The sequence below is a fragment of the Oncorhynchus nerka genome, linkage group LG5 (assembly GCF_034236695.1).
Source record: "Oncorhynchus nerka isolate Pitt River linkage group LG5, Oner_Uvic_2.0, whole genome shotgun sequence".
Classification (NCBI taxonomy): Eukaryota; Metazoa; Chordata; class Actinopteri; order Salmoniformes; family Salmonidae; genus Oncorhynchus; species Oncorhynchus nerka.
Genome location: NC_088400.1, coordinates 66,380,950 through 66,395,111, shown reverse-complemented (window position 1 = coordinate 66,395,111; position 14,162 = coordinate 66,380,950). Strand labels below are relative to the sequence as shown.

The 14,162-nt window shown below is 48.0% G+C and overlaps 1 protein-coding gene across 9 annotated transcripts in view; it reads right to left on the bottom strand.

Annotated features, from left to right (window-relative positions):
* The window catches only part of LOC115122152 (tensin-1-like), a 291,714-nt gene extending 288,508 nt beyond the window's left edge, over positions 1 to 3,206 (bottom strand). For 5 of the 9 annotated variants that reach the window (XM_065018953.1, XM_065018954.1, XM_065018959.1 and 2 more), the window contains exon 1: positions 2,768 to 3,206. In XM_065018953.1, the coding sequence (XP_064875025.1) occupies positions 2,768 to 2,869 (102 nt within the window). In that variant the 5' untranslated portion in view covers positions 2,870 to 3,206. The remainder of the gene's footprint in view (positions 1 to 2,767) is intronic. The other 4 variants (XM_065018961.1, XM_065018960.1, XM_065018964.1 and 1 more) reach the window with 1 other exon arrangement.
* Between the last annotated feature and the right edge of the window lie 10,956 nt (positions 3,207 to 14,162).

Sequence of the window (14,162 nt, the reverse complement as noted above, 5' to 3'; positions counted from 1 at the left end):
CCTGTATTGATATGACTCTTTTACTGTATTGATATTAATCTTTCTCCTGCATTGATATGACTCCCTCTCTTGTATTGATATGACTCTTTCTCCTGTATTGATATGACTCTTTCTCCTGTATTGATATGACTATTTTACTGTATTGATATGAATCTTTCTCCTGTATTGATATGACTCTTTCTCTTGTATCGATATGACTCTTTTACTTCATTGATATGACTCTCCCTCTTGTATTGATATGACTCTTTCTCCTGTATTGATATGAATCTTTCTCAGTGTGAGGAGCTCTGGTCATAAGCTACTGTTCGTCTCCAGCCAAACATGGACTGACACCCTGTGTCTAACACTGGCCTGTGGTCTGCCACTGAGCTGACAGACGGAGAGAAAGAGAGAGCAGCCTGTACACAGCCAGACCCCCTCTGCATCCCAAATGACACCCTATTCCCTGGGTAGTGCACTACTTTGGACCCACAAGGCCCTGGTCAAAGGTAGTGCACTATAAAGGGAATAGGGTGCATTTTGGGATGTAACCTATCTCTCACTCAATCTCTTTAAGAGATAAAGTAGGAGGATTCCTGTAGGAGACACAATAGCATAGACATGTAATAAACATTATGTGTGTGCATTTTATAAAAAGAGTAGGTAACCTAGAGGATAGTTTTGGGCCTGTATTTTTTATTTAACCTTTATTTAATTAGGCAAGTCAGTAAAGAACAAATTCTTATTTACAATGACGGCCTACACCGGCCAAGCCTTAACCCGGACGACTCTGGGCCAATTGTACGCCGCCCTATGGGACTCCCAATCACGGCCGGTTGTGATACAGCTTTAAATCTAACCAGGTCTGTAGTGACGCCTTTAGCACTGAGATGCAGTGCCATAGACCGCTGTGCCACTTGGGAGCCCAAGTGTAACGAAAGGTTGCTGGTTCAAATCCCCGAGCCAACTTGGTGAAAACGTTTTTGATGTGCCCTTGAGCAAGGTACTTAACCCTAATTGGTCCTGTAAGTAGCTCTGGATAAGAGTGTCTGATAAAATGTATATTGAGGTGTTTATGTTTTTATCCTCACAACGTTCCATTGGGCAAAAACTGGTTGAATCAAGGTTCTTTCCACATCATTCAACAACAAAAATGTCATTTGAAAATGTTGAATCAACATGGAAAACTGATTGGATTTGAAAAAAGTCATCAACATCAGGGAATTTCGTTGTTTTTTCATCCAACTTTTTACCTAAATCCAATAACATGATGACATGTTTAGATGATTTCACGTTGAATTCACGTTAGTTGACAACTCAACCAAATATAAATCAAAACTATACGTAGAACTGATGTCTGTGCCCAGTGGGATGTGAAGGGATAAAACTCAGTTTAAGACAGTAAATCATTTTTAAGGCCCAGCCCACTTCTGCCATGTCATGACATACCTGGACCACCTATTGAGATGTGCCTTTTGTTTAGTAAATCAGTTGTCAAATAAGGTGATAAGGAGACTGGGCGAAGACTTTAAATCAATTAAGTCATCGATGTAAATGAAATGAGCACTTGACTTGACTGATGTGAAGGGTGTGCTGTTAGCCTTGAGTCCATCTGTCAACCCTACTATTACACAGCACCTTGGCCAGCTCTCCCCAACCCACTCTACACGCACACACACACGCACACGCACACGCACACACACGCAGACGCACACACACACGCAGACGCACACACACACACAGACGCACACACACACACACACACACAGGTAAACACCTGAAGCCCAGGTGCAAAGGGGTTTTTGTATGAAGACCAAAGAGGTCTCACTCTCTCTCTCACACACACCTCATAAACCCCAGTTGGGAGGTGGAGGGTGGTTGAAAGGTAGCTTTTGATCTGACATGTCAGGGTGTAAGGTGGAGGGGAGGAAGAGGTGGGGAGGAGGAGGGGGAGAGGAGGAGAAGAGGAGGAGCCACTGTCCAGGAATGACATCTAAAAATGGAACTAACTCACAACATGAACCTCATGAGTAAGGACCTGTGTCACAATTAAGTGACTTCCTTTTCAAATCTCCTTTCCTTGTCTACTCTCCTTCCCATAAATACTTTAACGATTATAACACCTTGTCCATTCCACCAAAACAAAGCAGCATCTTGTTACCCCAGCTATACCTCCCCTTCCCCTCTTCATGTTATCAAGCCAAAGACCAGACACCCAAAACCAGACCACCCCAGTCCAGCACAGCCAGCAACGCTAGTGGAGTTGTTCTGCCAACTTGGATGTCTGCCGAGTTCTACTCATGGGTTTTGAAAACAGCTTGACTGTTTGGGGTTTGAACTACTTTTACAAAAATCTGCAGGTAATTGGCATAGACTATTTATAGTCGCCATATGCCAACCTGAAAATGCGTCATATTGCCTGATGTGCCTCTTGTCTCAGCGCATGACAGAAATGATAGAGTACAGTAGTCTACCAGTGCAAACAAGGAGAGGTGGATTTTATCTTGAGTTTCAAGCCAAGGTAAACCTTTCTAAACAAATGAAGGCTAACAAGGAAAGTTGCGTGGGTGATAGGAAGACTGCGTGACAGTGACGTCGGCGGTGTTATTAGAAACGATGCGTGACAGGTAAACAAACAGACGTCAACGCAAATGTGCCCTGAAGCCAAACATACAGACCTCCCTTTAATCCATTGTCAAGTTCAGATCGTGTACTCGAACTACCTATGTTTACTTAAACGACTCAAGAATATCATCCAAAATCAGGCCAAATGTATTATTTTTCTTACCTTTGATAAGATTGTGGATTCTTCTTTCTCTTTCTCCTCATAGCGACCGAGGGGCACCAACAACTCGTCCTCACAACAGATGAAACTCACAGTACATCCCATATAGACGAATTCAGCGAACAATGATCCATTCAATTCAAATCAATGTCCCGATATATCGTGTTGCGGCTCTGCTCTATTTTTTCAAATCAGAGTTTACGGTCGCAATTTCCAAAAGACACACTGAAAAGTCACGCAGGTGAGACAGGCGCGAGTAGTCTACAACCCGTGCTCCAGTCTCCTCAATAAATCTCGCAGACATTACTCAGTATTCCCGCTGAGATTTGGTGGATAAAAGCCGTCACCTACATTTACCTAACCCACGCTGGTATGGAGTGGAGCAAAGGCACCCGCAAATGTGTTTGTAATTCAACTCTGCTCATTCCTCCCTCCCTCAGCCTCTCATAACCTGCCCAGTACGACAACTTCCAAAGACTGGTCCCCGTGTGGAACATAAGCATGCGTATTTAAAATGGATGGGTGTTAAAATATGTTTAGCCTTGAAACGTGTGTGTTTATTAATGATGATGAATATTATTATTGACCTAATATTTAACTATCGATGAACTACAGTACTTCATCCCCATACGGTTATTTATATGATTTATTTAGCTCCTTTGCACCCCAGTATATCTTCTTGCACACATCTTCTACACATCTATCACTCCAGTGTTTAATTGCTATATTGTAATTATTTCGCCACTATGGCCTATATATTGCCTTACCTCCCTTATCTTACCTCATTTGCACACACTGTATATAGACTTTTTCTATTGTATAATTGACTGTACAGTGGGGCAAAAAAGTATTTAGTCAGCCACCAATTGTGCTAGTTCTCCCACTAGCTACATAGCTAGCTACATAGCCGTCTTTGTATCATAGATAATTGCGTAATTATCGTATTTCGTCGTCCTAACGCAGTCTACACTGCCCTGCAGCTAGCCAGCTAGCTAACGTCCACCGTTAGCTAGTCCACCGTCTACCGATTAGCAGCACAACTATTACACTCAACTGAACGACTTGATTAGTGTAGTGTTAGCTAGCTACATAGTTGTCTTTGCTGTCTTCGTACCCAAGATAATTGTGTAGTTTAGAGTGTGTAGTTTTATGTCGTCCTTAACATAGGAGACTCTGCTAGCTAGCCAACAGCTAGCCAACGTCTACCGAACAGAACTTCTGCACTCAACATTCCGGTCGCATTTCGCTTCGCTCCACAGGTAGTATCACATTTTTCATTTCATTACAGTACAACGGCTTGATTTGTTTGATCGTAGCTAGCTACATAGCTAGCTACATAGCCGTCTTTGTATCAAAGATAATTGTGTAGTCTAGAGCGATTTCCTAGGTTAGCTAGCCAGCTATTGTCGTTCTTTTAACGCAACGTAACGTAATCAACACTGCTAGCTAGCCAGCTAGCCCCGAATAGCAGCACAGTAGAAACTATTACACTCAACGGAACGACTTGATTAGTGTAGTGTCAACAACGCAGCCAATGCCAGCTAGCCTACATAGTCAACAACGCAGCCTCTGCCAGCTAGCCTACTTCAGCAGTACTGTATCATTTTAATCATTTTAGTCAATAAGATTCTTGCTACGTAAGCTTAACTTTCTGAACACTCGTGACGTGTAGTCCACTTGTCATTCCAATTTCCTTTGCATTAGCGTAGCCTCTTGTGTAGCCTGTCAACTATGTGTCTGTCTATCCCTGTTCTCTCCTCTCTGCACAGACCATACAAACGCTCCACACCGCGTGGCCGCGGCCACCCTAATCTGGTGGTCCCAGCGCGCACGACCCACGTGGAGTTCCAGGTCTCCGGTAGCCTCTGGAACTGCCGATCTGCGGCCAACAAGGCAGAGTTCATCTCCGCCTATGTCTCCCTCCAGTCCCTCGACTTCTTGGCACTGACGGAAACATGGATCACCACAGACAACACTGCTACTCCTACTGCTCTCTCTTCGTCTGCCCACGTGTTCTCGCACACCCCGAGAGCTTCTGGTCAGCGGGGTGGTGGCACCGGGATCCTCATCTCTCCCAAGTGGTCATTCTCTCTTTCTCCCCTTACCCATCTGTCTATCGCCTCCTTTGAATTCCATGCTGTCACAGTTACCAGCCCTTTCAAGCTTAACATCCTTATCATTTATCGCCCTCCAGGTTCCCTCGGAGAGTTCATCAATGAGCTTGATGCCTTGATAAGCTCCTTTCCTGAGGACGGCTCACCTCTCACAGTTCTGGGCGACTTTAACCTCCCCACGCCTACCTTTGACTCATTCCTCTCTGCCTCCTTCTTTCCACTCCTCTCCTCTTTTGACCTCACCCTCTCACCTTCCCCCTACTCACAAGGCAGGAAATACGCTCGACCTCATCTTTACTAGATGCTGTTCTTCCACTAACCTCGTTGCAACTCCCCTCCAAGTCTCCGACCACAACCTTGTATCCTTTTCCCTCTCGCTCTCATCCAACACTTCCCACACTGCCCCTACTCGGATGGTATCGCGCCGTCCCAACCTTCGCTCTCTCTCCCCCTTCTACTCTCTCCTCTTCCATCCTATCATCTCTTCCCTCTGCTCAAACCTTCTCCAACCTATCTCCTGATTCTGCCTCCTCAACCCTCCTCTCCTCCCTTTCTGCATCCTTTGACTCTCTATGTCCCCTATCCTCCAGGCCGGCTCGGTCCTCCCCTCCCGCTCCATGGCTCGACGACTCATTGCGAGCTCACAGAACAGGGCTCCGGGCAGCCGAGCGGAAATGGAGGAAAACTCGCCTCCCTGCGGACCTGACATCCTTTCACTCCCTCCTCTCTACATTTTCCTCTTCTCTCTCTGCTGCTAAAGCCACTTTCTACCACTCTAAATTCCAAGCATCTGCCTCTAACCCTAGGAAGCTCTTTGCAACCTTCTCCTCCCTCCTGAATCCTCCTCCCCCTCCCCCCTCCTCCCTCTCTGCAGATGACTTCGTCAACCATTTTGAAAAGAAGGTCGACGACATCCGATCCTCGTTTGCTAAGTCAAACGACACCGCTGGTTCTGCTCACACTGCCCTACCCTGTGCTCTGACCTCTTTCTCCCCTCTCTCTCCAGATGAAATCTCGCGTCTTGTGACGGCCGGCCGCCCAACAACCTGCCCGCTTGACCCTATCCCCTCCTCTCTTCTCCAGACCATTTCCGGAGACCTTCTCCCTTACCTCACCTCGCTCATCAACTCATCCCTGACCGCTGGCTACGTCCCTTCCGTCTTCAAGAGAGCGAGAGTTGCACCCCTTCTGAAAAAACCTACACTCGATCCCTCCGATGTCAACAACTACAGACCAGTATCCCTTCTTTCTTTTCTCTCCAAAACTCTTGAACGTGCCGTCCTTGGCCAGCTCTCCCGCTATCTCTCTCAGAATGACCTTCTTGATCCTAATCAGTCAGGTTTCAAGACTAGTCATTCAACTGAGACTGCTCTTCTCTGTATCACGGAGGCGCTCCGCACTGCTAAAGCTAACTCTCTCTCCTCTGCTCTCATCCTTCTAGACCTATCGGCTGCCTTCGATACTGTGAACCATCAGATCCTCCTCTCCACCCTCTCCGAGTTGGGCATCTCCGGCGCGGCCCACGCTTGGATTGCGTCCTACCTGACAGGTCGCTCCTACCAGGTGGCGTGGCGAGAATCCGTCTCCACACCACGTGCTCTCACCACTGGTGTCCCCCAGGGCTCTGTTCTAGGCCCTCTCCTATTCTCGCTATACACCAAGTCACTTGGCTCTGTCATAACCTCACATGGTCTCTCCTATCATTGCTATGCAGACGACACACAATTAATCTTCTCCTTTCCCCCTTCTGATGACCAGGTGGCGAATCGCATCTCTGCATGTCTGGCAGACATATCCGTGTGGATGACGGATCACCACCTCAAGCTGAACCTCGGCAAGACGGAGCTGCTCTTCCTCCCGGGGAAGGACTGCCCGTTCCATGATCTCGCCATCACGGTTGACAACTCCATTGTGTCCTCCTCCCAGAGCGCTAAGAACCTTGGCGTGATCCTGGACAACACCCTGTCGTTCTCAACTAACATCAAGGCGGTGGCCCGTTCCTGTAGGTTCATGCTCTACAACATCCGCAGAGTACGACCCTGCCTCACACAGGAAGCGGCGCAGGTCCTAATCCAGGCACTTGTCATCTCCCGTCTGGATTACTGCAACTCGCTGTTGGCTGGGCTCCCTGCCTGTGCCATTAAACCCCTACAACTCATCCAGAACGCCGCAGCCCGTCTGGTGTTCAACCTTCCCAAGTTCTCTCACGTCACCCCGCTCCTCCGCTCCCTCCACTGGCTTCCAGTTGAAGCTCGCATCCGCTACAAGACCATGGTGCTTGCCTACGGAGCTGTGAGGGGAACGGCACCTCAGTACCTCCAGGCTCTGATCAGGCCCTACACCCAAACAAGGGCACTGCGTTCATCCACCTCTGGCCTGCTCGCCTCCCTACCACTGAGGAAGTACAGTTCCCGCTCAGCCCAGTCAAAACTGTTCGCTGCTCTGGCCCCCCAATGGTGGAACAAACTCCCTCACGACGCCAGGACAGCGGAGTCAATCACCACCTTCCGGAGACACCTGAAACCCCACCTCTTTAAGGAATACCTAGGATAGGATAAAGTAATCCCTCTCACCCCCCCTCCCCCTGAAAAGATTTAGATGCACTACTGTTCCACTGGAGGTCATAAGGTGAATGCACCAATTTGTAAGTCGCTCTGGATAAGAGCGTCTGCTAAATGACTTAAATGTAAATGTTAAATGTAAAAAGATGAGAGAGGCCTGTAATTTTCATCATAGGTACACTTCAACTATGACAGACAAAATGAGAAAAAAAATCCAGAAAATCACATTGTAGGATTTTTTATGAATTTATTTGCAAATTATGGTGGAAAATTAGTATTTGGTCACCTACAAAAAAACAAATCTGGCTCTCACAGACCTGTAACTTCGTCTTTAAGAGGCTCCTCTGTCCTCCACTCGTCACCTGTATTAATGGCACCTGTTTGAACTTGTTATCAGTATAAAAGACACCTGTCCACAACCTCAAACAGTCACACTCCAAACTCCACTATGGCCAAGACCAAAGAGCTGTCAAAGGACACCAGAAACAAAATTGTAGACCTGAACCAGGCTGGGAAGACTGAATCTGCAATAGGTAAGCAGCTTGGTTTGAATAAATCAACTGTGGGAGCAATTATTAGGAAATGGAAGACATACAAGACCACTGATAATCTCCCTCGATCTGGGGCTCCACGCAAGATCTCACCCCGTGGGGTCAAAATGATCACAAGAACAGTGAGCAAAAACCCCAGAACCACACGGGGGGACCTAGTGAATGACCTGCAGAGAGCTGGGACCAAAGTAACATAGCCTACCATCAGTAGCACACTACGCCGCCAGGGACTCAAATCCTGCAGTGCCAGACATGTCCCCCTGCTTAAGCCAGTACATGTCCAGGCCCGTCTGAAGTTTGCTAGAGAGCATTTGGATGATCCAGAAGAAAATTGGGAGAATGTCATATGGTCAGATGAAACCAAAATATAACTTTTTGGTAAAAACTCAACTCGTCGTGTTTGGAGGACAAAGAATGCTGAGTTGCATCCAAAGAACACCATACCTACTGTGAAGCATAGGGGTGGAAACATCATGCTTTGGGGCTGTTTTTCTGCAAAGGGACCAGGACGACTGATCCGTGTAAAGGAAAGAATGAATGGGGCCATGTATCGTGAGATTTTGAATGAAAACCTCCTTCCATCGGCAAGGGCATTGAAGATGAAACGTGGCTGGGTCTTTCAGCATGACAATGATCCCAAACACACCGCCCGGGCAACGAAGAAGTGACTTCGTAAGAAGCATTTCAAGGTCCTGGAGTGGCCTAGCCAGTCTCCAGATCTCAACCCCATAGAACATTTTTGGAGGGAGTTAAAAGTCTGTGTTGCCCAGCAACAGCCCCAAAACACCACTGCTCTAGAGGAGAAGACTTACAGAAAACTTACAGAAAACTTACAGAAAACGTTTGACCTCTGTCATTGCCAACAAAGGGTATATAACAAAGTATTGAGATAAACTTTTGTTATTGACCAAATACTTATTTTCCACCATAATTTGCAAATAAATTCATTAAAAATCCTACAATAAGATTTTCTGGATATTTTTTTTCTAATTTTGTCTGTCATAGTTGAAGTGTACCTATGATGAACATTTACAGGCCTCTCTAATCTTTTTAAGTGGGAGAACTTGCACAATTGGTGGCTGACTAAATACTTTTTTGCCCCACTGTATGTTTGTTTATTCCATGTGTAACTCTGTGTTGTTGTTTGTGTCGAACTGCTTTGCTTTATCTTGGCCAGCCTAACTGGTTAAATAAAGGTGAAATATATATATTTCTTTTAAACTTATAAACCCTATTGCAATCGCCATATTTGTGTTGTTCTTTGTAGCTTTCCAAGTTGTGTGATAAGAGATTAACGACCACCTGCAACATTATTCCTTGGATTCCATATCTGCGTCTGAAATGTTTAATCTCCATTTTAGTCATTTAGCAGACACTCTTATCCAGAGTGACTTACAATTGGCCCAGGTCAAAAGTAGTGCACACACATACAGTAGTGTGTGGGGTGCCATTTCAGACTAAACCCATGTTTGCTGAGTTTATTTAACTAGGCAAGTCAGGTAAAGGTTAAATAAAAAGAACTACAAACACGTGTTGTTTATACTGCAACAGCCAGATCACACTGAGACTGTTGGAGCCATCTGAACAGAGGGGAATTCTGTCCCCACACCCAGGTATGACGACTTAGAGAGAGTGCTTAACTGTGAGGTCATGGCTGTCACGAATCCCGTTTCCTGAGTCTGTTTTTTGCCTGTGTTCTGTCCTGGAGTGTTTTTTCCGGCGTTCTGGAACGCACCCTGTCTGGTTGCCGGGCAATGTAACCAGTTGGGAGTTCTGATGACTCGCACCTGTATCCCATCAGCTATCTGCACACCTGGTCCTGATCATCATCTCTCCTCTTCATAAGCCCGGACCTGACATCCATTCCCTGCCGGATCGTTAGCCATGAACAGTATATTGTGCCATAGTATCAGCCTCAAGTCGAATAGAATTTGTTTTGTTGGTTTTTACGTATTGCTTGCCTTAAACTTACCTCCATTTGTTCTGTCTTCAGTTACTCACCCAGATCATTTACCCCATTCCCGCCTGGTCGTCGGAGGATTCCGCTACCCCATTGGGTCCACCTATTTACTCCCATCAACTCACCACCGCTGCCCGCTACGCCACCTGGATATATCTACCCATTCACTTGTAAATAAATACTCACCTTCTTATTCTCCTTGTCCTGGTCTGCTTCTGGGTTCGATTTTGAAAGAACGTGACAGAACGATCCGGCCAAGGATGAACCCAGCGGACCTGGACTCTGTTTGCCATGCCATTACCCAGCAGGGGAAGACATTGGGACAACACAAGACGGCGCTACAGGAGATAGCGGGTGCAATCCAGAACTTATCTGCTAGCTTGACACAGATCCAGGATCAGCTCAGTTTGCCGGCGATTCATTCACCACCTGTTTCACCCATCTCACCTGCCGTGTCTGGTGCGGTTTCCTTCCGTGAACCCAAGGTACCGACGCCTGATAAATATGAAGGGGATTTGGGAAGATGCCGTTCGTTTCTTATGCAGTGTGGGTTAGTGTTTGATCTGCAGCCCCATTCTTACGCCACTGACAAGGCTAGGATAGCCTTTGTTATTGAACTGCTGCGTGGAAGAGCTCTGGAATGGGCTTCAGCCGTTTGGGAACGACAGGAGATCTGCATGGCTTCATACCAGGAGTTCACGGGAGAGATGAGAAAGCTTTTTGACCATCCAGTCCGAGGTAAGGACGCAGCTAAACGTTTGTTCACTCTTCGCCAAGGAGCTCGCAGTGTGGCAGACTTTATGATCGAGTTCAGGACATTGTCTGTGGAGAGTGGTTGGAATGAGGAGTCACTACAAGCGGCTTTTTACCAGGGGTTGTCGGAGCAACTCAAGGACGAGCTGATATCCTATCCAGAGCCTAGTGACCTAGACAGCTTGGTCACTTTATCTATTCGGGTAGATAATAGAGTCCGAGAGAGAAGGAGGGAGAAGCAGTGGGGCCCATCCAATCAATCAGCAACTCGGTTACCATTCGGTTCAGGAAGTGAACCAGAACGTATTGATCGTTATTCCCCACACGGGATTAGTGGAGGGGTCTTGCCACCAGATCCTGAACCAATGCAAGTGGGGCGACACGGGCTAACTAAGGAGGAGCGCCAACGTAGACGTGAGACCAACAGCTGTCTCTACTGTGGTAGCTCGGGACATTACATCTCCGCTTGTCCACAGCGCCCGTTAAACTGCCCGGCTCGCTAGTTTTGGGAGGAATTTTAGCGAGCCAGTTTCAACCTCTCAAAGATCCTGTCAGACCCCGTTTTCCTGCGACCCTTATGAATAAGGATCAGAGCTTAGAGATGAACGCTTTTATCGATTCAGGTGCCGATGGCAGCTTTATTGATGCCGACTTGGTGGAACAGCTGGGGCTTTCCAAGGAGCAATTGCCGGAAGCCATTGAAGCAACCACTCTGAACGGCAGTAGTCTGGCACGGATCACTATGAGGACTGAACCGGTTAAGATGTTGTTGTCGGGGAATCATTCAGAGTTTATCTCCTTCTTCATTCTGTCCTCGCCCCATGTTCCTCTGGTTCTTGGTTACCCCTGGCTGAAGGAACACAATCCCTCGTTTGATTGGGTGACGGGTAAGGTAACTAGTTGGAGCAATGATTGTCATGCTAACTGCCTTAGGACTGCCTGTTCTCCTGCCGTTTCCAGTCAGGTCAGTGACTCTGCTCCTCCTGATTTGTCCCTGGTTCCAGAAACATATCACGAGTTGGGTGAAGTATTCAGTAAACAGAAGGCTCAGTCCCTTCCTCCCCACCGACCTTATGACTGTGCGATTAATCTGTTTCCTGGAGCTGCCTTTCCCAAGGGACGGTTATACAGTATCTCTCGACCTGAACGTGAGGCCTTGGAGACCTACATCAAGGAGTCTCTTGCTGCAGGTCTCGTTCGGCCCTCGTCATCACCTCTGGGAGCAGGATTTTTTTTTGTGAGCACGAAGGATGGCTCTCTTCGACCGTGTATTGATTATCGGGGTTTGAATGATATTACGGTCAAGAAGAAGTATCCCCTGCCCTTGATGAGCTCTGCTTTCGATTCTTTACAGGGTGCTACGGTTTTTACGAAGCTTGATTTACGTAATGCTTATCATTTGGTTCGGATCAAAGAGGGGGACGAGTGGTTGACTGGGTTCAATACTCCGATGGGACATTTCGAGTACCAGGTGATGCCGTTTGGACTGACCAACGTTCCTGCTGTGTTCCAAAGCATGGTGAATGACGTTCTGAGAGATATGATTGGTATTTTTGTGTTCGTTTACCTGGATGATATCCTCATCTTCTCTAGCCACGTTCAGCATGTCAAGCAGGTCCTGCAGCGGTTATTGGAGAACCGTCTGTTCGTGAAGGCTGAGAAGTGTCATTTTCACGCCCACACAACGTCCTTCCTCGGGTACATCATCTCCAGGGGAGAGATCAAGATGGACCAAGAGAAGGTTCGGGCAGTTCGGGATTGGGTCCAGCCTGGTACGAGATTGCAGCTCCAGAGATTCCTGGGGTTTGCAAATTTTTATCGGAGGTTTATCCGTGATTACAGCCGGGTGGGCACCCCTTTAACTGTACTGACGTCTTGCACCAGAAAGTTCTGTTGGTCTCCTGAGGCAGACCGAGCATTTCTAGATTTGAAGAGCCGATTCACCAATGCCCCGATTCTCTCTCAACCTGACACTTCCCGTCATTTCGTTGTGGAGGTGGATGCGTCTGATGTGGGGGTGGGCGCCATCCTGTCCCAGCGTAGCTCCACTGACGGTAAACTCCATCCCTGCGCCTTCTACTCTTGTCGTCTTTCTCCAGCTGAAAGAAACTACGATGTGGGTAACCGGGAGCTTCTCGCTGTGAAGCTTGCCTTGGAGGAGTGGCGTCACTGGTTGGAGGGAGCGGAGCAACCGTTTGTGGTCTGGACTGACCACAAGAATCTGGCTTACGTGCAATCGGCTAAACATCTCAACTCCCGTCAGCCCCGGTGGGCTTTGTTTTTTGGACGCTTCAATTTTTCCCTGACGTTCTGACCTGGGTCGAAGAACGGGAAGGCGGACGCCCTGTCCCGGATATTCCCCAAGACGGAGGAGAGTGGGGCCAGGACTGAGACGATTCTTCTCCAGAACGTTGTCGTGGGAGCCGTTACATGGAGGATTGAGGAGGAGGTGATGGCGGCTCTTCGGACACAGCCCGGGCCCGGTAACGGTCCACCCGGTCGGTTGTTCGTGCCTGAGTCGCTTCGTTCTGCTGTCCTTCAGTGGTCCCACGCCAGCAAGATAGCTTGTCACCCTGGTGTTGCTCGGACTATGGCGCTACTGCGCAGACGATTTTGGTGGCCTGCCATGGGAGAAGATACCCGGAGGTTTGTTGCCGCTTGTCCTGTTTGTGCGCAGAATAAGAGTACCAATCGGGCCAGCTCTGGGCTTCTTCACCCCCTACCTATTCCCCGGCGACCTTGGTCGCATCTGGCCCTGGATTTTGTCACGGGGTTGCCCTCTTCTGTTGGTAACACGGTTATTCTGACCATTGTGGATAGATTCAGCAAGTTTGCCCACTTTGTTCCCCTCTCCAAGCTGCCTTCTGCCACTGAGACGTCCGAGATCCTGGTTAGGGAGGTGTTCAGGGTCCACGGGTTGCCCTGTGACATTGTTTCTGACCGTGGTCCTCAGTTTACCTCTGCTGTCTGGAAATCCTTCTGTTTGGCCATTGGAGCTACAGTCAGTCTCACATCTGGATTTCACCCCCAATCTAATGGTCAGGCGGAGAGAGCCAACCAGAAGATGGAGTCCACGCTGTGCTGTCTTGTTTCCTCTGATCCCACCTCTTGGTCCTCTCAATTACCCTGGGTCGAGTATGCCCATAATACTCTCCCTTCATCTGCCACTGGGATGTCTCCCTTCCAGTGCCTGTACGGTTACCAACCTCCCTTGTTTCCTTCTCAGGAGCGGGATCGGGTTCCTTCTGTCCAGACCCACATTCGTCGTTGCCACCGCACCTGGCACCGGGCAAGGAAGGCCCTCCTTAAGGTTTCTGACCGGTATCAGATCCAGGCGAATCGTCGCCGTATTCCTGCCCCCGCTTATACCGTCGGAGATAGGGTTTGGTTGGCTACACGGGATCTTCCTCTACGGACTGAGTCGAGGAAACTGTCACCGAAGTTCATTGGTCCATTTGT